Source organism: Rhinolophus sinicus, linkage group LG07 (assembly GCF_036562045.2).
Source record: "Rhinolophus sinicus isolate RSC01 linkage group LG07, ASM3656204v1, whole genome shotgun sequence".
NCBI classification, from domain to species: domain Eukaryota; kingdom Metazoa; phylum Chordata; class Mammalia; order Chiroptera; family Rhinolophidae; genus Rhinolophus; species Rhinolophus sinicus.
In genome coordinates this window covers 68,581,831-68,596,884 of record NC_133757.1, presented here as the reverse complement: position 1 = coordinate 68,596,884, position 15,054 = coordinate 68,581,831, and the positions used below count along the sequence as shown (strand labels likewise).

At 56.1% G+C, this 15,054-nt stretch overlaps 2 protein-coding genes across 14 annotated transcripts in view; both read left to right on the top strand.

Annotated features, from left to right (window-relative positions):
• Nucleotides 1–10,453, top strand: part of TCF3 (transcription factor 3) — a 39,774-nt gene extending 29,321 nt beyond the window's left edge. For 2 of the 13 annotated variants that reach the window (XM_074337463.1, XM_074337459.1), the window contains exons 17-20: nt 2,869–3,004; nt 3,151–3,386; nt 5,825–5,970; nt 6,217–6,665. In XM_074337463.1, the coding sequence (XP_074193564.1) occupies nt 2,869–3,004; nt 3,151–3,386; nt 5,825–5,967 (515 nt within the window). In that variant the 3' untranslated portion in view covers nt 5,968–5,970; nt 6,217–6,665. Of the gene's footprint in view, nt 1–2,868; nt 3,005–3,150; nt 3,387–5,333; nt 5,561–5,824; nt 5,971–6,216; nt 6,666–10,112 lie in introns of those variants that run through there. The other 11 variants (XM_074337462.1, XM_074337460.1, XM_074337458.1 and 8 more) reach the window with 10 other exon arrangements.
• A 2,105-nt stretch (nt 10,454–12,558) lies between these two features.
• On the top strand, nt 12,559–14,574 carry UQCR11 (ubiquinol-cytochrome c reductase, complex III subunit XI). Its single transcript, XM_019744096.2, has 3 exons — nt 12,559–12,744; nt 13,946–14,087; nt 14,426–14,574. The coding sequence occupies exons 1-2, from the start codon at nt 12,692–12,694 to the stop codon at nt 14,061–14,063; spliced, it is 171 nt and encodes a 56-aa protein (XP_019599655.2). The 5' UTR covers nt 12,559–12,691; the 3' UTR covers nt 14,064–14,087; nt 14,426–14,574.
• Nucleotides 14,575–15,054: the final 480 nt, after the last annotated feature.

Here is a 15,054-nt window from a genome sequence, read left to right as displayed (position 1 = left end):
CATGTAAGCAGAGCCAGGTGTGAGGAAGGGGGAGCCCCTGCAAAGGCCCTGGGGCAGGTCTGTGCCTGGTGTAGCTGGTGCAGAGGGAGCAAATGGCAGAGAGGGTGGAGGTGAGGGCAGGGAGGGGAAGGCGCAGGTTGGGCAGGGCCTTGTGGGCCACGGGGTGGACTTGGACTTTTACCCAGAGAGAGATGGGAGTCCCGTAGGGCTGTGGGCAGAGGAGGGACAGAACCTGACTGGGCTGTTCACAGGCGCCCCCTGCTGGTTTTGGGGAGGACAAGCTGTGCAGGGTAAGGACCAAACTGACTCCTGCTCACAGGCGCCTTCTGGTGGCTGCTGCGGGGAGGACAGACCAGGGAAGGGAGATGCAGGACTTGAACTTGTTTGGAGGTTCTAGCAGGGGAGCTCTGCTACTCATACACCCTTGACTAAAAAACGCCCCTCTCCTCTATCAGGTAAGGTCCTCCTCTCCGACTAAGCGCGCAGCTTCAGGAGGGACGCATACAAAGCAGTGAGGGAGGAAGGGGACACCAGCCAGGTCAACCATCAACCTGGCTGTCGTTGGGGTGACAGAGGTTGCAGCCAGATCGGCCTCACATTCAGGGAGATGCAGTAACTTGACTCGGGTGCTCAAAGAAGCCCTCTGGTGGCTGCTGTGGGAAGGACAGACGGGGAGAACAAGGGCGGCAGCCAAGGACCTTGCACAGGATACTGCTCTGGCCGTGGCATGGTAGGTGGGTGCCAGCTATCCTGAAGGCAGAGCCCACAGAAGTTGCAGTCGTGGAGGAGGTGATGGGATTCGGATCCGGAGTTCAGGCTGACAGGCCCAAGTGTCACTGCATGTGGTAGAGTTCAGAGCTGGGCACCTGAACGGGTGATAGGTGGTGTGGGCAGAGCAGAGCTGAGGCCTAAGCGTCAGGCCAGAAACGAGTGTGTGGCGAGGGAAGTGGAGGAGGGTGGACTGTGTCCGATGCAGATGTAAGAACCCAGGCTAGACTGAGGTGGGGTCAGAGTGACCGGGGCAGGAGTGGCGTCGGTACAGTACTGGGGCATTATCGTCCAGGGAGCAGGAGCAAAGTGGGTGAAGTCTAGAGGATTTATTTCAAGACTGAGGAGGTGACAGCACATTTGAAGGTGCTGGGGCCAGCAAGGGGAGGCCCTTAGTGAGCAGGACATCTGTCCGCCTGGCGGGAGATCTTCACAGAGCGGGAGGCAGGAATGTGGCAGGGCTCATGGCAGGGCTCACAAGCACCTACCCAGGATTGGGGTCCTAGGTCTCATCATGGCCAGTCCCAGAGTCAGTTAACGCCAACCTTGCTACAGCAGGAGGGATCAAGGCCCAGAGCGGGCTCCCCACCAGGCTGTGTCCGAGTCTGGCCTCCACCCTGAACCTTCCACCTTGTGAAAAATACACCGCACACATCGCAGTAATGTCGTGTTGATATGAGGAGACTGCGTAACTGCCAAGTCCCCTGGGAACCTACCATGCAACCCAAATTAGAGCAGGCGCTCTCATACCTGCCTGGGGACCCTCCCTGTCCTGCCCCACACATACCCCAAAAGCCATCCAGACTTAGGAAAAAGTCAGTACTTTCATTTTTCTTCCTTTTATTACTCCACACCCAGAATCTCACCTGAGGGATACCAGGTGATATCTGTGGTTGTCACACTGAGGGTGCTCCTGGCATTGAAGGGGTGGGGGCCGGGGATGATGCTGAACACCCCGCAGTGCTCAGGGCGGCCCCCCACAGAGTGACCGAGCCCCGATGTCAGCGGTGCTGTTGCGGGACCCTGAGCTCTTACCCACAGGTTCTTCCCTTCCCCTCCTTTCCCTGCAATTCACCTGTTGATGAACGTGAGCTGTTTCCCGGTCAGCACTTTGTCGACTGCATCTCCTATGTAGTTGAGTTCAGTGGAGCTGCGACCCCTGAAGCCATGTGTTTTTTCCCCATGGGTTGGGAGTCCAACCCATGTTCCTCTTCACCTGTTTGCTTGCTCACGTTGGGTGTGACGTCTGCTGTGCTGCCAGTGGCTGGGGATGGTCCCAGGCCCAACCTAGGGCTTTAGGCCACTTCCCTCTCTGCTTTTGTTGGATGCTTTCCAGAACATTCTGAAACATGTCTCCTGGGATACATATGCGAAAGTTTCTCAGGAGTGGTTCCAAGTTGTGGAATTTCTGGATGTGCACGTGTCTTTTCCAGATAACGCCTAGTTGTTTCCCTAAGCAGTTGTACAGACCTGCCGTCCTACACACAACACTGAAGACGGTCAGATTTCTCGATTCAGCCAACTCAGTGGCTGTGACGTGTAGCTTGTTGGTCCTTATTCGCACTTCTTGATGTGATGATGCAGATTTCCATATGGCCACATCCATGTCCACGTCTGAAATGCCCACTCCGTGCTGCCTCTGTTCCCGTTGAACCATCTGTCCTTTTCTAGTGGATTTGTCGGCGTTTTTGACAAATTGTGGCGATCTAGCCTCTGCTGGTTTATATGTGATGGATAACTTCTGTCTTGTGGCCTATCTTCTTCCTATTTTCTTGGTAGTATTCTGAGGATCAGAAATTCACAATTAGGATATAGTCAAGTTTATCAATTTCCGTTTTTCCTTTTGGGAACAGCCGTTTTAGTGTTTTACGAAATAGTTCTCTGCCCCTAGGCCTCACTGAAGACCCACCCACTTGCTCTTGAAGGTTTCGCCTTTCTGGAATTGATGATGCCTGTGTGCTGTGTGGTGGACGCTTTGTCCCCCTTTGCAAACGGAGACCTGGCTGTCCCAGGAGAGCTCACTGCCCCTCACAAGAGGGTGGCGGGATGTGTCCAGTGGTCCTGGGGGTGGCCGAACCCTAACCCCCTTGCCTGTTGCAGGGCTTGGGCGCTCCGGCGCTGCCTCAGGCGCCAGCGAGATCAAGCGGGAGGAGAAGGAGGACGAGGAGAACGCATCCGTGGCCGATAACTCGGAGGAGGAGAAGAAGGAGCTGAAACCCCCCCGGACCCGGACCAGGTGCCAGCCCCTCCTTGGTCCCTCCCCTCCCGTCAGGACGCACGCACACGCACGCACATGCACAGGGCGCCCACCACGCGAGGCACCCGTCGGGCCCCGCGCCCGTCCCCCGCCTCACTGTCTCCCTCTGGCCCCCGGCCCCGTAGCCCGGACGAGGACGAGGACGACCTTCTCCCCCCAGAGCAGAAGGCTGAGCGGGAGAAGGAGCGCCGGGTGGCCAATAACGCACGGGAGCGGCTGCGGGTCCGAGACATCAATGAGGCTTTTAAGGAGCTGGGGCGCATGTGCCAGCTGCACCTCAACAGTGAGAAGCCCCAGACCAAACTGCTCATCCTGCACCAGGCCGTGTCGGTCATCCTGAACCTGGAGCAGCAGGTGCGAGGTCAGTGGGGGCCGCCGCTGCCCGCGCTCTCTCCTTCCCCTCCTGGAGCCCGCCTTCCCTGCAGTGACTGTCCCCCTGCAGTGACCATCCCCCTGTACTGCCCTGTTCTCCCCGTCACCGCCTCCCCATAATGACAGCCCTCACTCACAATGACCGCCTGTCCCTGCAGTGACCTTCCCCTCACAGTGATTCCCAGTGACCGTCCCCCTTGAGCCGGCAGCCCTCTCTGCCTGGCCTGCCCCAGTGTGCCCTCTGGAATGGGAGGATGGAACTCTGGGTCCCTAGTCCTGCAGACCTGGGCACTTTGGCTCAGAACTGCGTCCCAGAACCCAAGGACCCCTGCTCACCCTGGCCCTTCCTTCTCAGGAAGTCCAGAGCCCAGCCAGCAGGGGCCAGTGTTCCCCGGGTCCCAGAGACTGTCACTGTCACTCTGAGCGAACACCTTGTGGGACCCTGTCAGCCCCCATCTGCCGGTGGGGTTCACCCCCATTTCCCAGGGTTTGTGAGGATCCAGAAAGTCCCCATGTGACCCCCCTAGCTGCTTCCTTACCGCCTCCCCTACTGTGCACCCAGTAACCCTCTCTCTCCTGCAGCGCTGTTGCTTGTATTGGAGCTGGGGCTCTGGCCCACCCTGCGCTGTCCCCTCAGCTTTGAGGTTTCTGCATCTGCACTCGGTGTGGGCGTCACGCCATGCCCCTGTGTCCGCCTCTCTGCTCTCTGCCTTTCGCGCTCTCACCTCACCCGGCCTATCTGTCCCCGCTTCCACCGGCAGCCCCTCCTCACCTCGCACTTGCTGCCCAAGCACCGGATGGCAGGCAGCAACCTCAGGCCTTTCCTCTCCCAAAGCTCCTGGTGGGGACTTGAGGGAAGAAAGGGTACCGAGGAGCACCAGCCTCTGGGCCTGGCTGTCAGTTTGGTCTGCGCGCTTGTCCTGGGCTCCGGGGCCGGCAGGCAGGGCAAGGGCAGCAGCCGCCGCAGCACAGGAGCAGGACAGGGCGCTGGGCGTCTGGGTTCCTGCATCTTGGGCACACGCCATGTGCCAGGCCTTCACCCATGTTTATCACCACAGCCAAATGTGGCAGGCATCCTGACTGCCATTAACCCCCTTCCTACCAATAAAGAAACAGGCACTGAGTGAGGTCATTTCTAGAGCCACATGGCCATGCAGCTGTTAGGGCCTGGGCTGGGTATGGAGCAGGCGGGCAGGTGTCTGGGCGAAGGGCTCACCACTCTACCCAGTACACATGGGTACTCCATAAATTGGAGCCACCGCTGGAGCCCCAAGTCCGTAGATCGGAAGCCCCAAGCCCAGAGTTGAGGCCTGTGGGCAGAGCTCATGATGGCCAGTCCAGGCCCACATGTCAGGGCAGCCCAGCTCTGGGGCTCTTGGAGGGTGTGAGCTCGCTGGCTGGCTTCCTGGGGGACTGGACGTCCTGGGCCACTGCTCAGTACAAGGGCTCTCGCCAGGCCTCTGCAGGCCTGCTGAACTAGTCTCCTCAGCCCTTCCAGCCTAGCTGGTCAAGCCAGGCAACCTAGGCCTCCGCCACCCAGCAGGCGGCTGCTCTAAACGGGAAAGGTCATCATCCCCAGAGGAGCGCCAGGCCTCCCCTCCCTTCCTGGCCAGCCCTGGGGCGCGTGGGATGGGCAAGACACAAAGGACAGATAAAAGCAATCATCTTGGGGATAGTCCAGCCTTGGTCATGTCCCTCAGATATGACTACACACAGCCTCACCTGGAACCAGTCACATACAGGCACGTGGCGTCCGGTTTCTGCTCCAGGAGCATGTTTCAGGGCGTGAGCACACACTAGGCACACGCACCCTCACTGTGGTGCCTGCCCACACAGCCAGCAGGCTCCCTCTACACCCCGGCCCTGCCCGCCCGCCCTCCTGCCCACCACGCCGTCCCCGCACGTAACTAATGGGGGCCCCGGTGCTGTGACCCAGCAGTACGGAGGAGGTGCTGTCCCTGGAGGAGAAAGACCTGAGGGACCGGGAGAGGCGGATGGCCAATAACGCGCGGGAGCGGGTGCGCGTGCGGGACATTAACGAGGCCTTCCGGGAGCTGGGGCGCATGTGCCAGCTGCACCTCAAGTCGGACAAGGCGCAGACCAAGCTGCTCATCCTGCAGCAGGCCGTGCAGGTCATCCTGGGCCTGGAGCAGCAGGTGCGAGGTAGGCGCCCGGCCGCCCCGCCCCCACCCCGTGTGCGCGCGCCGCTTCACAGGAGATGTGCCCCGGAACGCTCCGCCTGTTCTTTATGACCCCCAGCGCTGCACAGTCTAGTCAGGGAAGGGGTCAAGTCGAGAAGTGGAGGTGGCCACACGTTTAGGGGCCCTTTTCTCTCCTGGCGCTCTTTGCCATGCTCCCAGCCCTGCCACCTCATATTCTCATTCTCCAGGGGACCCTCTCCCACAGTGCTCTCCCCCCTCCTCACAGAGCGTAACCTGAACCCCAAAGCAGCCTGCTTGAAACGACGTGAAGAGGAGAAGGTGTCAGGCGTGGTCGGAGACCCCCAGATGGTACTTTCAGCTGCCCATCAGGGCCTGAGCGATGCCCACAACCCTGCTGGCCACATGTGAAAGGTACGCTGCTGTGGGACAAGTGACCTGACCTTAGTCCCCTCCGGGACGGTCATACCAGGTGCTGGGTCCAGCTTCAATGTGGGCCCGACGGTGTCCACCTCACAGACGGCTGTGGCCAGTGTTGAGCCAACACTGACCTAAGGCGGCTCTGTGTGATGGGGGCCCTGGAGGTGACACTGGGTACGGGAGCATCCTAGGGACCCTGCTGTCCCCTCACCAGCCTCACGCCCTCACCCCCACCCCCAGGTCTCAGCTGTCCCCATGCTCTGTGACACCTGATGGATCCTGAAACTGCATCTTAGCCTTGCCACTCAAGACCTGGCCCGAAGTTTTTTTGGGTTTTTTTGTTTGTTTGTTTGTTTTTTGTAAAAATCAGAAAGCAAGAAACGTTACACTGTCAGAAAAAATAAATGCCTTAAGTATAAAACATGGAGGAATCGAAACATATCACCTGCTGGAGAGAGACGCTGTGCAAAACTGGCTTGTTCAGAAGCCACCAGCAACTTGTGCCTATGCCTAATATTTTTTTTAAGGAAAATAAAAAGAATGCTAGTTATGAGATTTTTTTTAACGTAGAAGAAAATTAGCAAGGAAAAAATGCCTTTGGTGGTTCTTTTTGTTTTTGTTTTTAGCTTTTTTGCATATGTTTTGTAAGCAACAAATGTTTTTGTATAAAAGTTTCATGTCTCTTGCTATTTCTGCTGCTGTTTCTAGAAGTGACCGTTGCATTTCCTGAGCAACCAGATTATTAAAAGTTGTATTAATGAGGCCCAATGTAAAACCGAGGTGCCTCTGGGTAGCCCAGCTGCTGAACAGGGATGGTGCATCTGGTTTGGCGTAAAGTGGTGGGTGGGCCTTTCCCCACCCCCATCCTCCCTGCCTCCAGATGGAGGACACCCCGGCTTCTCAGGGCAGGGCGCCTGCAGGGAGGTGCCACCCTTCCAAGTGAAATGCCAAGGGTCCTCCTCCAGAAGCAGCCTGGTCCCCGAGGCACCTTCCCATGGCCTGCTGGTCCCCACAGCCCTCCCAGGGACCCCACAAGCTGCTCACCCTGGAGCCCACAGATCTCTCCAAGATGGGGGGTTTTGTTGGGACTTAACGTTCCCAGGCACGAGGACCGCACTATTAGAGTCCGGTCCAAAGGTGTCTCCTCTGACCTGGGAACCCAAGCCCCTTCTCTGCACCCTGGCAGAGGGGTTGCGGCTTGAGGCCTGCACAGAAAACTGCCCCCCCCCCCCCCGACTCCACCAAGTGGCCGTCCTGCTGTGGACGGGTCAGAGGTGGGTGTGGACATTACAGGGAGAAGGTACAGGGTCCCTGTGCCCAGAAAAGGCCCCAAGCTGTGCACCTTCCCAGATGACCGACTAGCTGCAAAACCAGGAGGGCCCCATGTCCCAGGCCTCCCCAAGTCCCCTCTCTGGTCACACGTGTCAGCAGGGGAACCAGTTGGTCCCTGGCTACACGTGAATGTTCCAGGTTTATACTGAATATCCATGTCTCTGGTCACCCTACATGTCACCCAGGTGCAGTGTCATGCATGCTGGGGTCTTGGTTTCTTCCCTTATCACCCCCCGTGTCCCCCACAGAAGCCTTAAGGACCCCCAGGCTGGCTGTGTTCACCAGCAGCCCCCCCCCACCAGCTCAGGCATCCCCTCTAAAGACCCCCCTCAACCCTGTTCCCAGAGCACCCGGGGGCCTCCTGATCCCACATGACTGGAATTCCCCAAGGCTGGGGAGCGGGGTGCCCCAGAGCTGGCACTAGGTGGGACATCCGGGCTCTGAGACTCATCAGGATGGCAAGAAGCCATCGGCTTACAGGGGGCTACCTGGTGACTCCCTTGGTCTGTTGGGTCTCGTCTCTTTTGGGGAACTTGCCTCAGTTTCCCTTACTCTGCTTCTGGTTTTACCTATAGGTCCAGATGGGCAGGGTCCAAGGATCTGAGCCCCCCCACCCACCCAAGGCCCACAGACTTTGGAACTGTGTGTTATATACTGAATTTAAATTACAGATATATAAAAGAAAGATTAACCCAGCATATAAAAAGTAGCACTGGGGAGGAGGGGAAGAACCAGAGTTATTGGGGGGGGGGGTTGTGCTGAGTGCCTCAAGATAATTGGTTTTCAAAACTTTTTTTATACAAGTGTCCACACGGTTGGCTGGAGTCTGGAATTTTTAAACAATGCCCTTTCAAAAGTAGGTTGGAGACCTGTTCTGTACTTAACAGCACTGTAGCAATAAATGTGACATTTTACGCCAATGTTCAGTTGTGCCCCGGATCTCTCGGTGGCTGTGTGCTTTTGAAGGGGAGGGGGCCTGAACTCGTGTACATGGGAGCAGCTTGTTGAGTGGCCTGAGCGCATCCTGTAAAGGTGGCACTGGGAATGCCGGGCTTCTTGGGGGTGTGAGTACCCTGGGGTGGCCACACTCTTGAAGGAGACATAAACCCACAGGGATAGATTCTCACATTCTGCAGCTCAGAAGTCCAAGCTCATGGTATCACAGAGCCCTGATCCCTCCCAAGGAGCAGACAGTCCTTCCTGCCTCTTCCAGCTTCTGGGGACTCCTGTGTCCCTGGGCTAGTGGCTGCATCAGCCTATCTCTGCCTCTGTCGTCACGTGGCTTTTCACTCACCATGTGTCTGCCCTAATAGCCCCCTCTATATAGACACCTGTCACTGCATCAGGGCCACCCTACTCTAGTATGACCTCATCTTACATCTGCAAAGACCCTCTTTCGAAATAAGATCCCGTTCACAGGCACCAGTGGTCAGGATTTCAACATGTCTTTTTGGAGGCACGCAAATCAGCCACAACAGGAGTCTGACCGGGAAAGGAGCCCACAGTGAATCCTTCTAGAACCAAAGATGTGCATGAGATGGGATCCTGCACTTGTATTGGGTTCCTGGTGATTTGGGACCGGGAGTGGCGCACACAGAAAAGCCGTTTCCCAAGATGCTGCCTGTTGATTTGTAAAAAGAACTGATACACAAAAACCCACTAAGTTGTGCACATTAAATGGGTGAATGGCATGGTAGGTGAGTTATATAGCTCAAAGGTGTGTAAAGGTGCCAAAATCCTCACCAAGTGAGGCGTCACACCTCTCCCAGCAACAGTTGGCTCCTTGGAAATTTCTAGGAGAGAGTGCTTGGCTCAGCTCAGAAATGTGGTGGGTAGGGGACGGGGCATGGTGAGAACGTGTGTGGTTCACTGGGTGCCTGGCGCAGGCCTTCAACTGGGCCCCAGGGCAGCCCTCCGGGCTCTCTGGAGGCCACACAGCCAGAGACTGATGAGAACCCTCAGAGCCTGGCCTCCCAGAGCAGACCTGTCACCCATGAGCCAAGAATGGAAGGGACATGCCAGACTAAGGTGAGCACACCCCCTCCCCTCCGCGGTGGGCATTCTCAGCCCATGCTATGCTGCAGTGGGTGGTGATGGCCCCAAGAGAGATGCCACATCCGCCCCTGGAACCTGTGGATGGGACCTTACAGGCCAACTGCAGAGACACTGCAGGCTGAGTCCCAGACCACCGCAGTAAAGCAAACCATAACCTTTTTGCTGGTGAGGGTCTGGCCTGCAACTTGTAAAAACTGCATCATCTGTGAAACCCAGTAAAGTGAGGTCTGCATCTGGAACTAGGTCTTTGCAGATGTAATCAAGGGAAAGCTCTGAGATGAGGTCATCCTACATTATCTAGGTGGGCCCCAAATCAATGACAAGTGTCCTTTGGAGAGACACAGACCCAGGGAGGAGGGCATGTGAAGGTGGAGGCAGACACGGGTGCTGCAGCCAGAAGCCCAGGAACACTGGAGCCCCCAGCAGCTGGGAGAGGCAGGATGGATTCTACCCTGGGGCCTCGGAAGGGAGCGCCACCCTGCCACATGGGGATCTCAGACATCTGTCCCCAGAACTGGGAGAGCATTGATTTCTGTTGTTTTAAGCTGGCCAGCATATAGCACCTCTGCGAAATGAATAGCATGTGCCCTTTTAAAACATCCAAATGCAACAGGACTCACACACGTGGCTGGTGGGAATGTGAACTGATGCAACGCTTTACAAAAGAGTGGCGGTACCCATGAAGTTAGTGTAATGTCCTACATCAGTTATACCGCAATTAAGAGAAAGTTTGGCGGTTTCTCCAACAGTTAAACAGATGCCTCCCTATGAGCTGGCCCTCCAAATCCCGACACCCACCCAAGAAAAACGAAGACACGTCCACACAACGACCTGGTCACGATGGTTCATCGCGGCTCCATTTGTAATAGAAAAAACCTGGAAGCAACCGGAATGTCCTCCGACACATGACTAAACACACAGGTCCACACACTACATGGAATGCGACTCTGCACCAGAAGGAACAAACCACTGACACACGCAATGGCTGGGTGACTCCCAGGATAGTTACGTTCTGGGAAGAAGCCAGACACCAAAGGTTCCCTTTACAGAAAAGTCTAGAAAACACAGACTAACTGACAATAGCAGAGAGCAGATGAGTGGTGGTTAGGGCTGGGAGGGGTGGGGGAAGTGTGCCATCATTTCAGTGGTGGTAGTGGTTTCACGGGCATGCACATGCCAAGTTGTACGTTTTAAATATGTGTATTTTTGTATGTCAAATATACATCACTGAAGTTGTAGAAATTTAAAAAGCATTCATGGACAGATGACTGACAACACAGAGTGTGGCCTATCCACACATGGAGTGTTACTCGGCCATGAAAAGGAGGGAGGCGCTGACACTCGCCACAACGTTGATGGACCTTGAACACATGGTGCTCATGAGAGAAGCCAGACACACAGTGTGTGATTCCACTTACGGGAAATGTCCAGAACAGGCACATCCACAGACAGGAAGTGGGTTCGTGGTTGTCAGGGGCTGGGGCGGGGGTGGGAGTGACTGCTGATGGGGACAGGGCTTCTTTGAGGAGAAATGAGAATGCTCTGGAACTACACTGAGCTCCTTGCAAATGCACTCAATGCCACTGCATTGTACATTTTAAAATGGCTTGCTGTCCACTTTCTCCTCTGGTCATAGAATCCTGGTTATTCCCTTTTGGGAGTCCCCTCCTCCCCCAGTTTCAGCCCATGTCCTCATATGAGAGGGGCTCACTCTGCCGTTTCCACAGCAGGCTAACAAGGACCAGCCTTGGGACATGTTCTGTTATTACTGGGAAAGAGGTACCATCTTCCTATAAGGACTGGTGGAATGTCAACGCAGTTTCCAGGTGATGCTGACCAGAGAGGGAGGGTGACAGAAGAAAGCAGAGCTAATTGATGGAGAGAGATTTGTAATGATACTGCTAGAGTCCTGGATCCAGCCATGCCTGAAGCTATCCAACATGCCATAAAACGTCCTTTTTTTTGCTTATGCCGTTTCTGTTTTGTTTGTGTTTTTTTTAATCACTTGAAACGAAGAGCACTCTGCCCAGTTGGATAAAGTACATTATGCGGAAAGGAGTAGTGGAGGCATGGCTTCAGGAACTGCTGGATCCAGGACCTGCAGCCCCAGGCCTCCATGCCCACCTCTGCTCTTCTTTTCAGGAAGCTTTATTCTTTCTCCTCCTCTCTCATAATCTTCGTAACAGCCAGTACACTGCCCCTCTTTTTAAGTTTCCATCAAGGTCAGGCTTTTTCAGGACCTCTCTGATACTAAGCTCAAAAACTCCTGGGTAACTGGAAAGATCAAGAAACCAGATCACGGTCACTACCGTGTTTCCCCGTAAACAAGACCTAGCCAGACAATTAGCTCTAATCCATCTTTTGGAGCAAAAATCAATTTGCTTATTTTACTATAAGACCCGGTCTTACGTTAATTTTTGCTCCAAAAGACGCATTAGAGCTGATTGTCCGGCTAGATCTTATTTTCGGGGAAACAAGGGACACATTATTGCTGGCTCCCACCCCCAGTTTGGGGCCAGGGGCAGATCAGAACCCGCAGCCCCTGCGAGCTGAGGGTTGAAGGCGAGCTGAGGGTTGCAGCGGGCCAGGCAGGGCCCGGCAGCCAGCCCACGGCGTCGGGAGCTTACCTCCTGGCCTGCTGCATCCGACGCTGGGCCGGAGCGAACCTGGGCCTGCAGAAAGCCAGAAGCGGGTGGGCCTGTGCGGACGGCGCACCAGCTAACGGGAGACCTGGGTGTTCTCGGCACCGAGCCGGCCTCCTTCCGCAGCCGGGAGGAGGAATCACCGCGCTCTCAAATGAAAACGTGCCGAAAATTTCAGACAACAGACAATTCACGAAGAGCAAACAGGTTCGGGGAGGAACTGTCTTTTGGCCACAGCCTCGAGGACAGCGGGTCAATGACAACTCCAGTGCTCCAGAAGTGGGTTCAGATCGCAGTCTGCCCCTCTGTGCGACGCTGGGCACGTCCCTTCTCCGTTTGGCTTCAGTTTCGTTAATTGTAAATGAAGTCCTGGCACGTAGTAAGTACACGAAATCACCAGCCAAATTTCATAGGTCGTACTTTATTGCCAGAGGCGGCGCGTAACTGGGGGCCACGCTAACCAGGGGGGCGGAGACACGTAGAACTGGAGCACATGGATCGCTCCAGCCTACGTCTAACCTCATCTGAACCTCCCCGGAAGTGACTGTAGTGTCTTCCGCGTCCGCGCACGCAGCGGCAGCGGGTCCAAACGCGGGGTTGGCTGACCCGGGGTGGGGCCTCTGTGCGCCTGCGCAGTGCGTCCGGGCTGGGCGGAACCAGGGTCACCCTGAGCCACAGACGGTGCCATGATGCTGAGCAGGTTCCTGGGCCCGCGCTACCGCGAACTGGCCAAGAACTGGTGAGGACGCAACCCCCGCCCTTCCCGGTCCGCGCCGCCGCCGCACGGCCCCCATCAGTGCGCGCACCATGGCTCCTGGACCGCGGCCTGAATCGTGCCGGGCAACAAACGAAAGAACAGGCGCAGAGAAGCGGAGCGGTCTGTCCCGGCACACGTACGTGGCGGGCTCTTGACCCCGTGGCCGAGCCGCTCAGAACCTGTTTCTCTGCCTCGTACAAGACGCCCACCCTGTCCCCGCCCAGCACCTTCGGCTCAGCTCTTTGGGCCTGAAAAATGGTTCTGTGTTCCTGGCTTTGCTTTTGACTTTGTGACTTTTTTGGGGTGACCCCCCCGTGGCAACACGGATGGGGTGACCTCTGCAGGGGGTTGCCTGGTGTCCACAACGTGAGGCGCTAAAAGGGGCCTACACTTGACAGTCGTGTCCTCGAGCTCTGGCAGGGAAAGGGGTGGGAGATGCTTCTGGATAGTGGCTCTGCCCTTCAGGTAGACACTGTTGGTGGTGAACGACAACTGGGGCGACCTGGCCGGGAAGGTGAAGGCCATCCCTAGTGTTAGGTGAGAACCACCAGGGCCCATGCAGTCTCTCAGGCTGTTGGCTGGGACTTCCCCTAGCTCAGCTGGTCCAATCTCATCTGGGCTTGGTCAGAGCAGCGACACACTCATCCAGGCTTTCATTCAGTCAGGAAGCACTTACTGAGCACCCACTATGTGCTAGCATCTAGCACTATTGGGTGCCAGAGACATTAGCGATAAACCTTTGTGGCTGACGACGTTCTAGTCAGTGGACCAGAGAAAGTAAACAAATGAGATCTGTCGTATGAGACTGTGTCCTCAGGGGACTGACTCACCCACTCTGTGCCTTGGTCTCATCAGTGAAACAGACCCTGATACACCTGCCTCCTCCGGTCATAGGCTGTTGCAGGGATCAGCAAACCACTATACATTGTGCACACGGCGCCTGTTGTTACGGTGGTTATAAGCATGGGGTGTTGTTTTTTTTAGCAGCCGATTCCTCAAATAAAACCTTAGGCAGATCCCAACATGAAGGCAGATGGGAGTGGTCACTTCGGGGTCTTCTGCATGTACCCACCCTACAGAATGTGTCCACGTGCTGGGCAGGGGCTCAGAATGGGGAGGGGTTCACTTGTGCTGCCAGGAGGATGAGTTCCCAGCAGAGCCTGACCTCCGCTGTCCTTTGCAGGATTCCCACAGTGGGCATGTGGGGCACCGTGGGTACCATAGGGCTGGTGTGGGCCACCGACTGGCGGCTGATTCTGGACTGGGTGCCCTACATCAACGGCAAGTTTAAGGACAACTAAACCTACCCTCCTTGGACCTCTCTGGTAAGTCTCAGCAGCTGTTGGCGGTGAACCCTGTGATTCCCGCATGGCAGAGGGGTGAGCTTCCACAAGGCGGGTTCCCTGTGCTTTCAGGGTAGGGCGGCTCACCTGGACTATTCGCCCTGGAGAATCCTGCCCACCGGTGGGGCTCTTGGGTGGGCTCTCCAGGCACCTCCAGCCTATCAGCACAGAGGCTGGCCACGCATCTCCTAGGTGGCATGGCTAGCTCTGGTTTTGGAGCCTGACTGCAGCGTCCGTGTCCCCCTCACTGCTCAATGCCTCTTCTCCTGTAAGAACAGGAGCCGAGAGCCCTCTATTCACTCTCCCTTGTCCCCGTGCAGGTGGCTGGTGGCGATGTCTGCTGCATATAGAACGTGAGCCTTCAGCACAGACCTCAAGGAGGTCCACAGCATGACTTAGGGCTTTCTATAGTTTCGGAAAATAACTTTGATGTGAGTGCACACAGCATTAAACTTCACTTTGAAACCTGCGCCGCCTGGACATGGTGATGCTGGCAACTTGGTTACCCTGTCTATAGTCCTGGTGGCTTGGGTGGCCCGGCAGTCCTTTCACCTCCAAAATTTTACAAATAGAGTTGTTTCCCAATCGCTGGCAGAAACATTATTTAAGATGTTTAATGGATAACACCTGCAAAGTGTATTTATCACTACCTTAAGAAACTATCCTGTGAAAAACATTTTCAGTATCTGTAGGTAAGAATTAGGGAGGATTATCTGGGTGGTCCTGCCTTAGGGTCCCTCATGAGACTGCATTTAAGCTGCCAGTGTGGACCACCTCATCTTGAAGGCTGTACCAAGGCTGGAGGGGTCCCTTCCACGATGGCTCTCCCACATGGCTGCTAGCAGGAGGCCTCAGCTCCCCCATGGGGCCCCTCCACTGATTGCCACCCTACCCCCCCCACCCCCACCCCCAGCGAGTGATCCCAGAGAGAGAGCAGACAGGAGCCACA

Excerpts from the sequence above, each read along its gene's own strand:
- UQCR11 (XM_019744096.2), top strand. The coding sequence starts at position 12,692 with ATGATGCTGAGCAGGTTCCTGGGCCCGCGCTACCGCGAACTGGCCAAG. Across the intron at positions 12,745-13,945 it reads CGCGAACTGGCCAAGAACTG|GATTCCCACAGTGGGCATGT; the intron begins GTGAGGACGCAA and ends TGTCCTTTGCAG.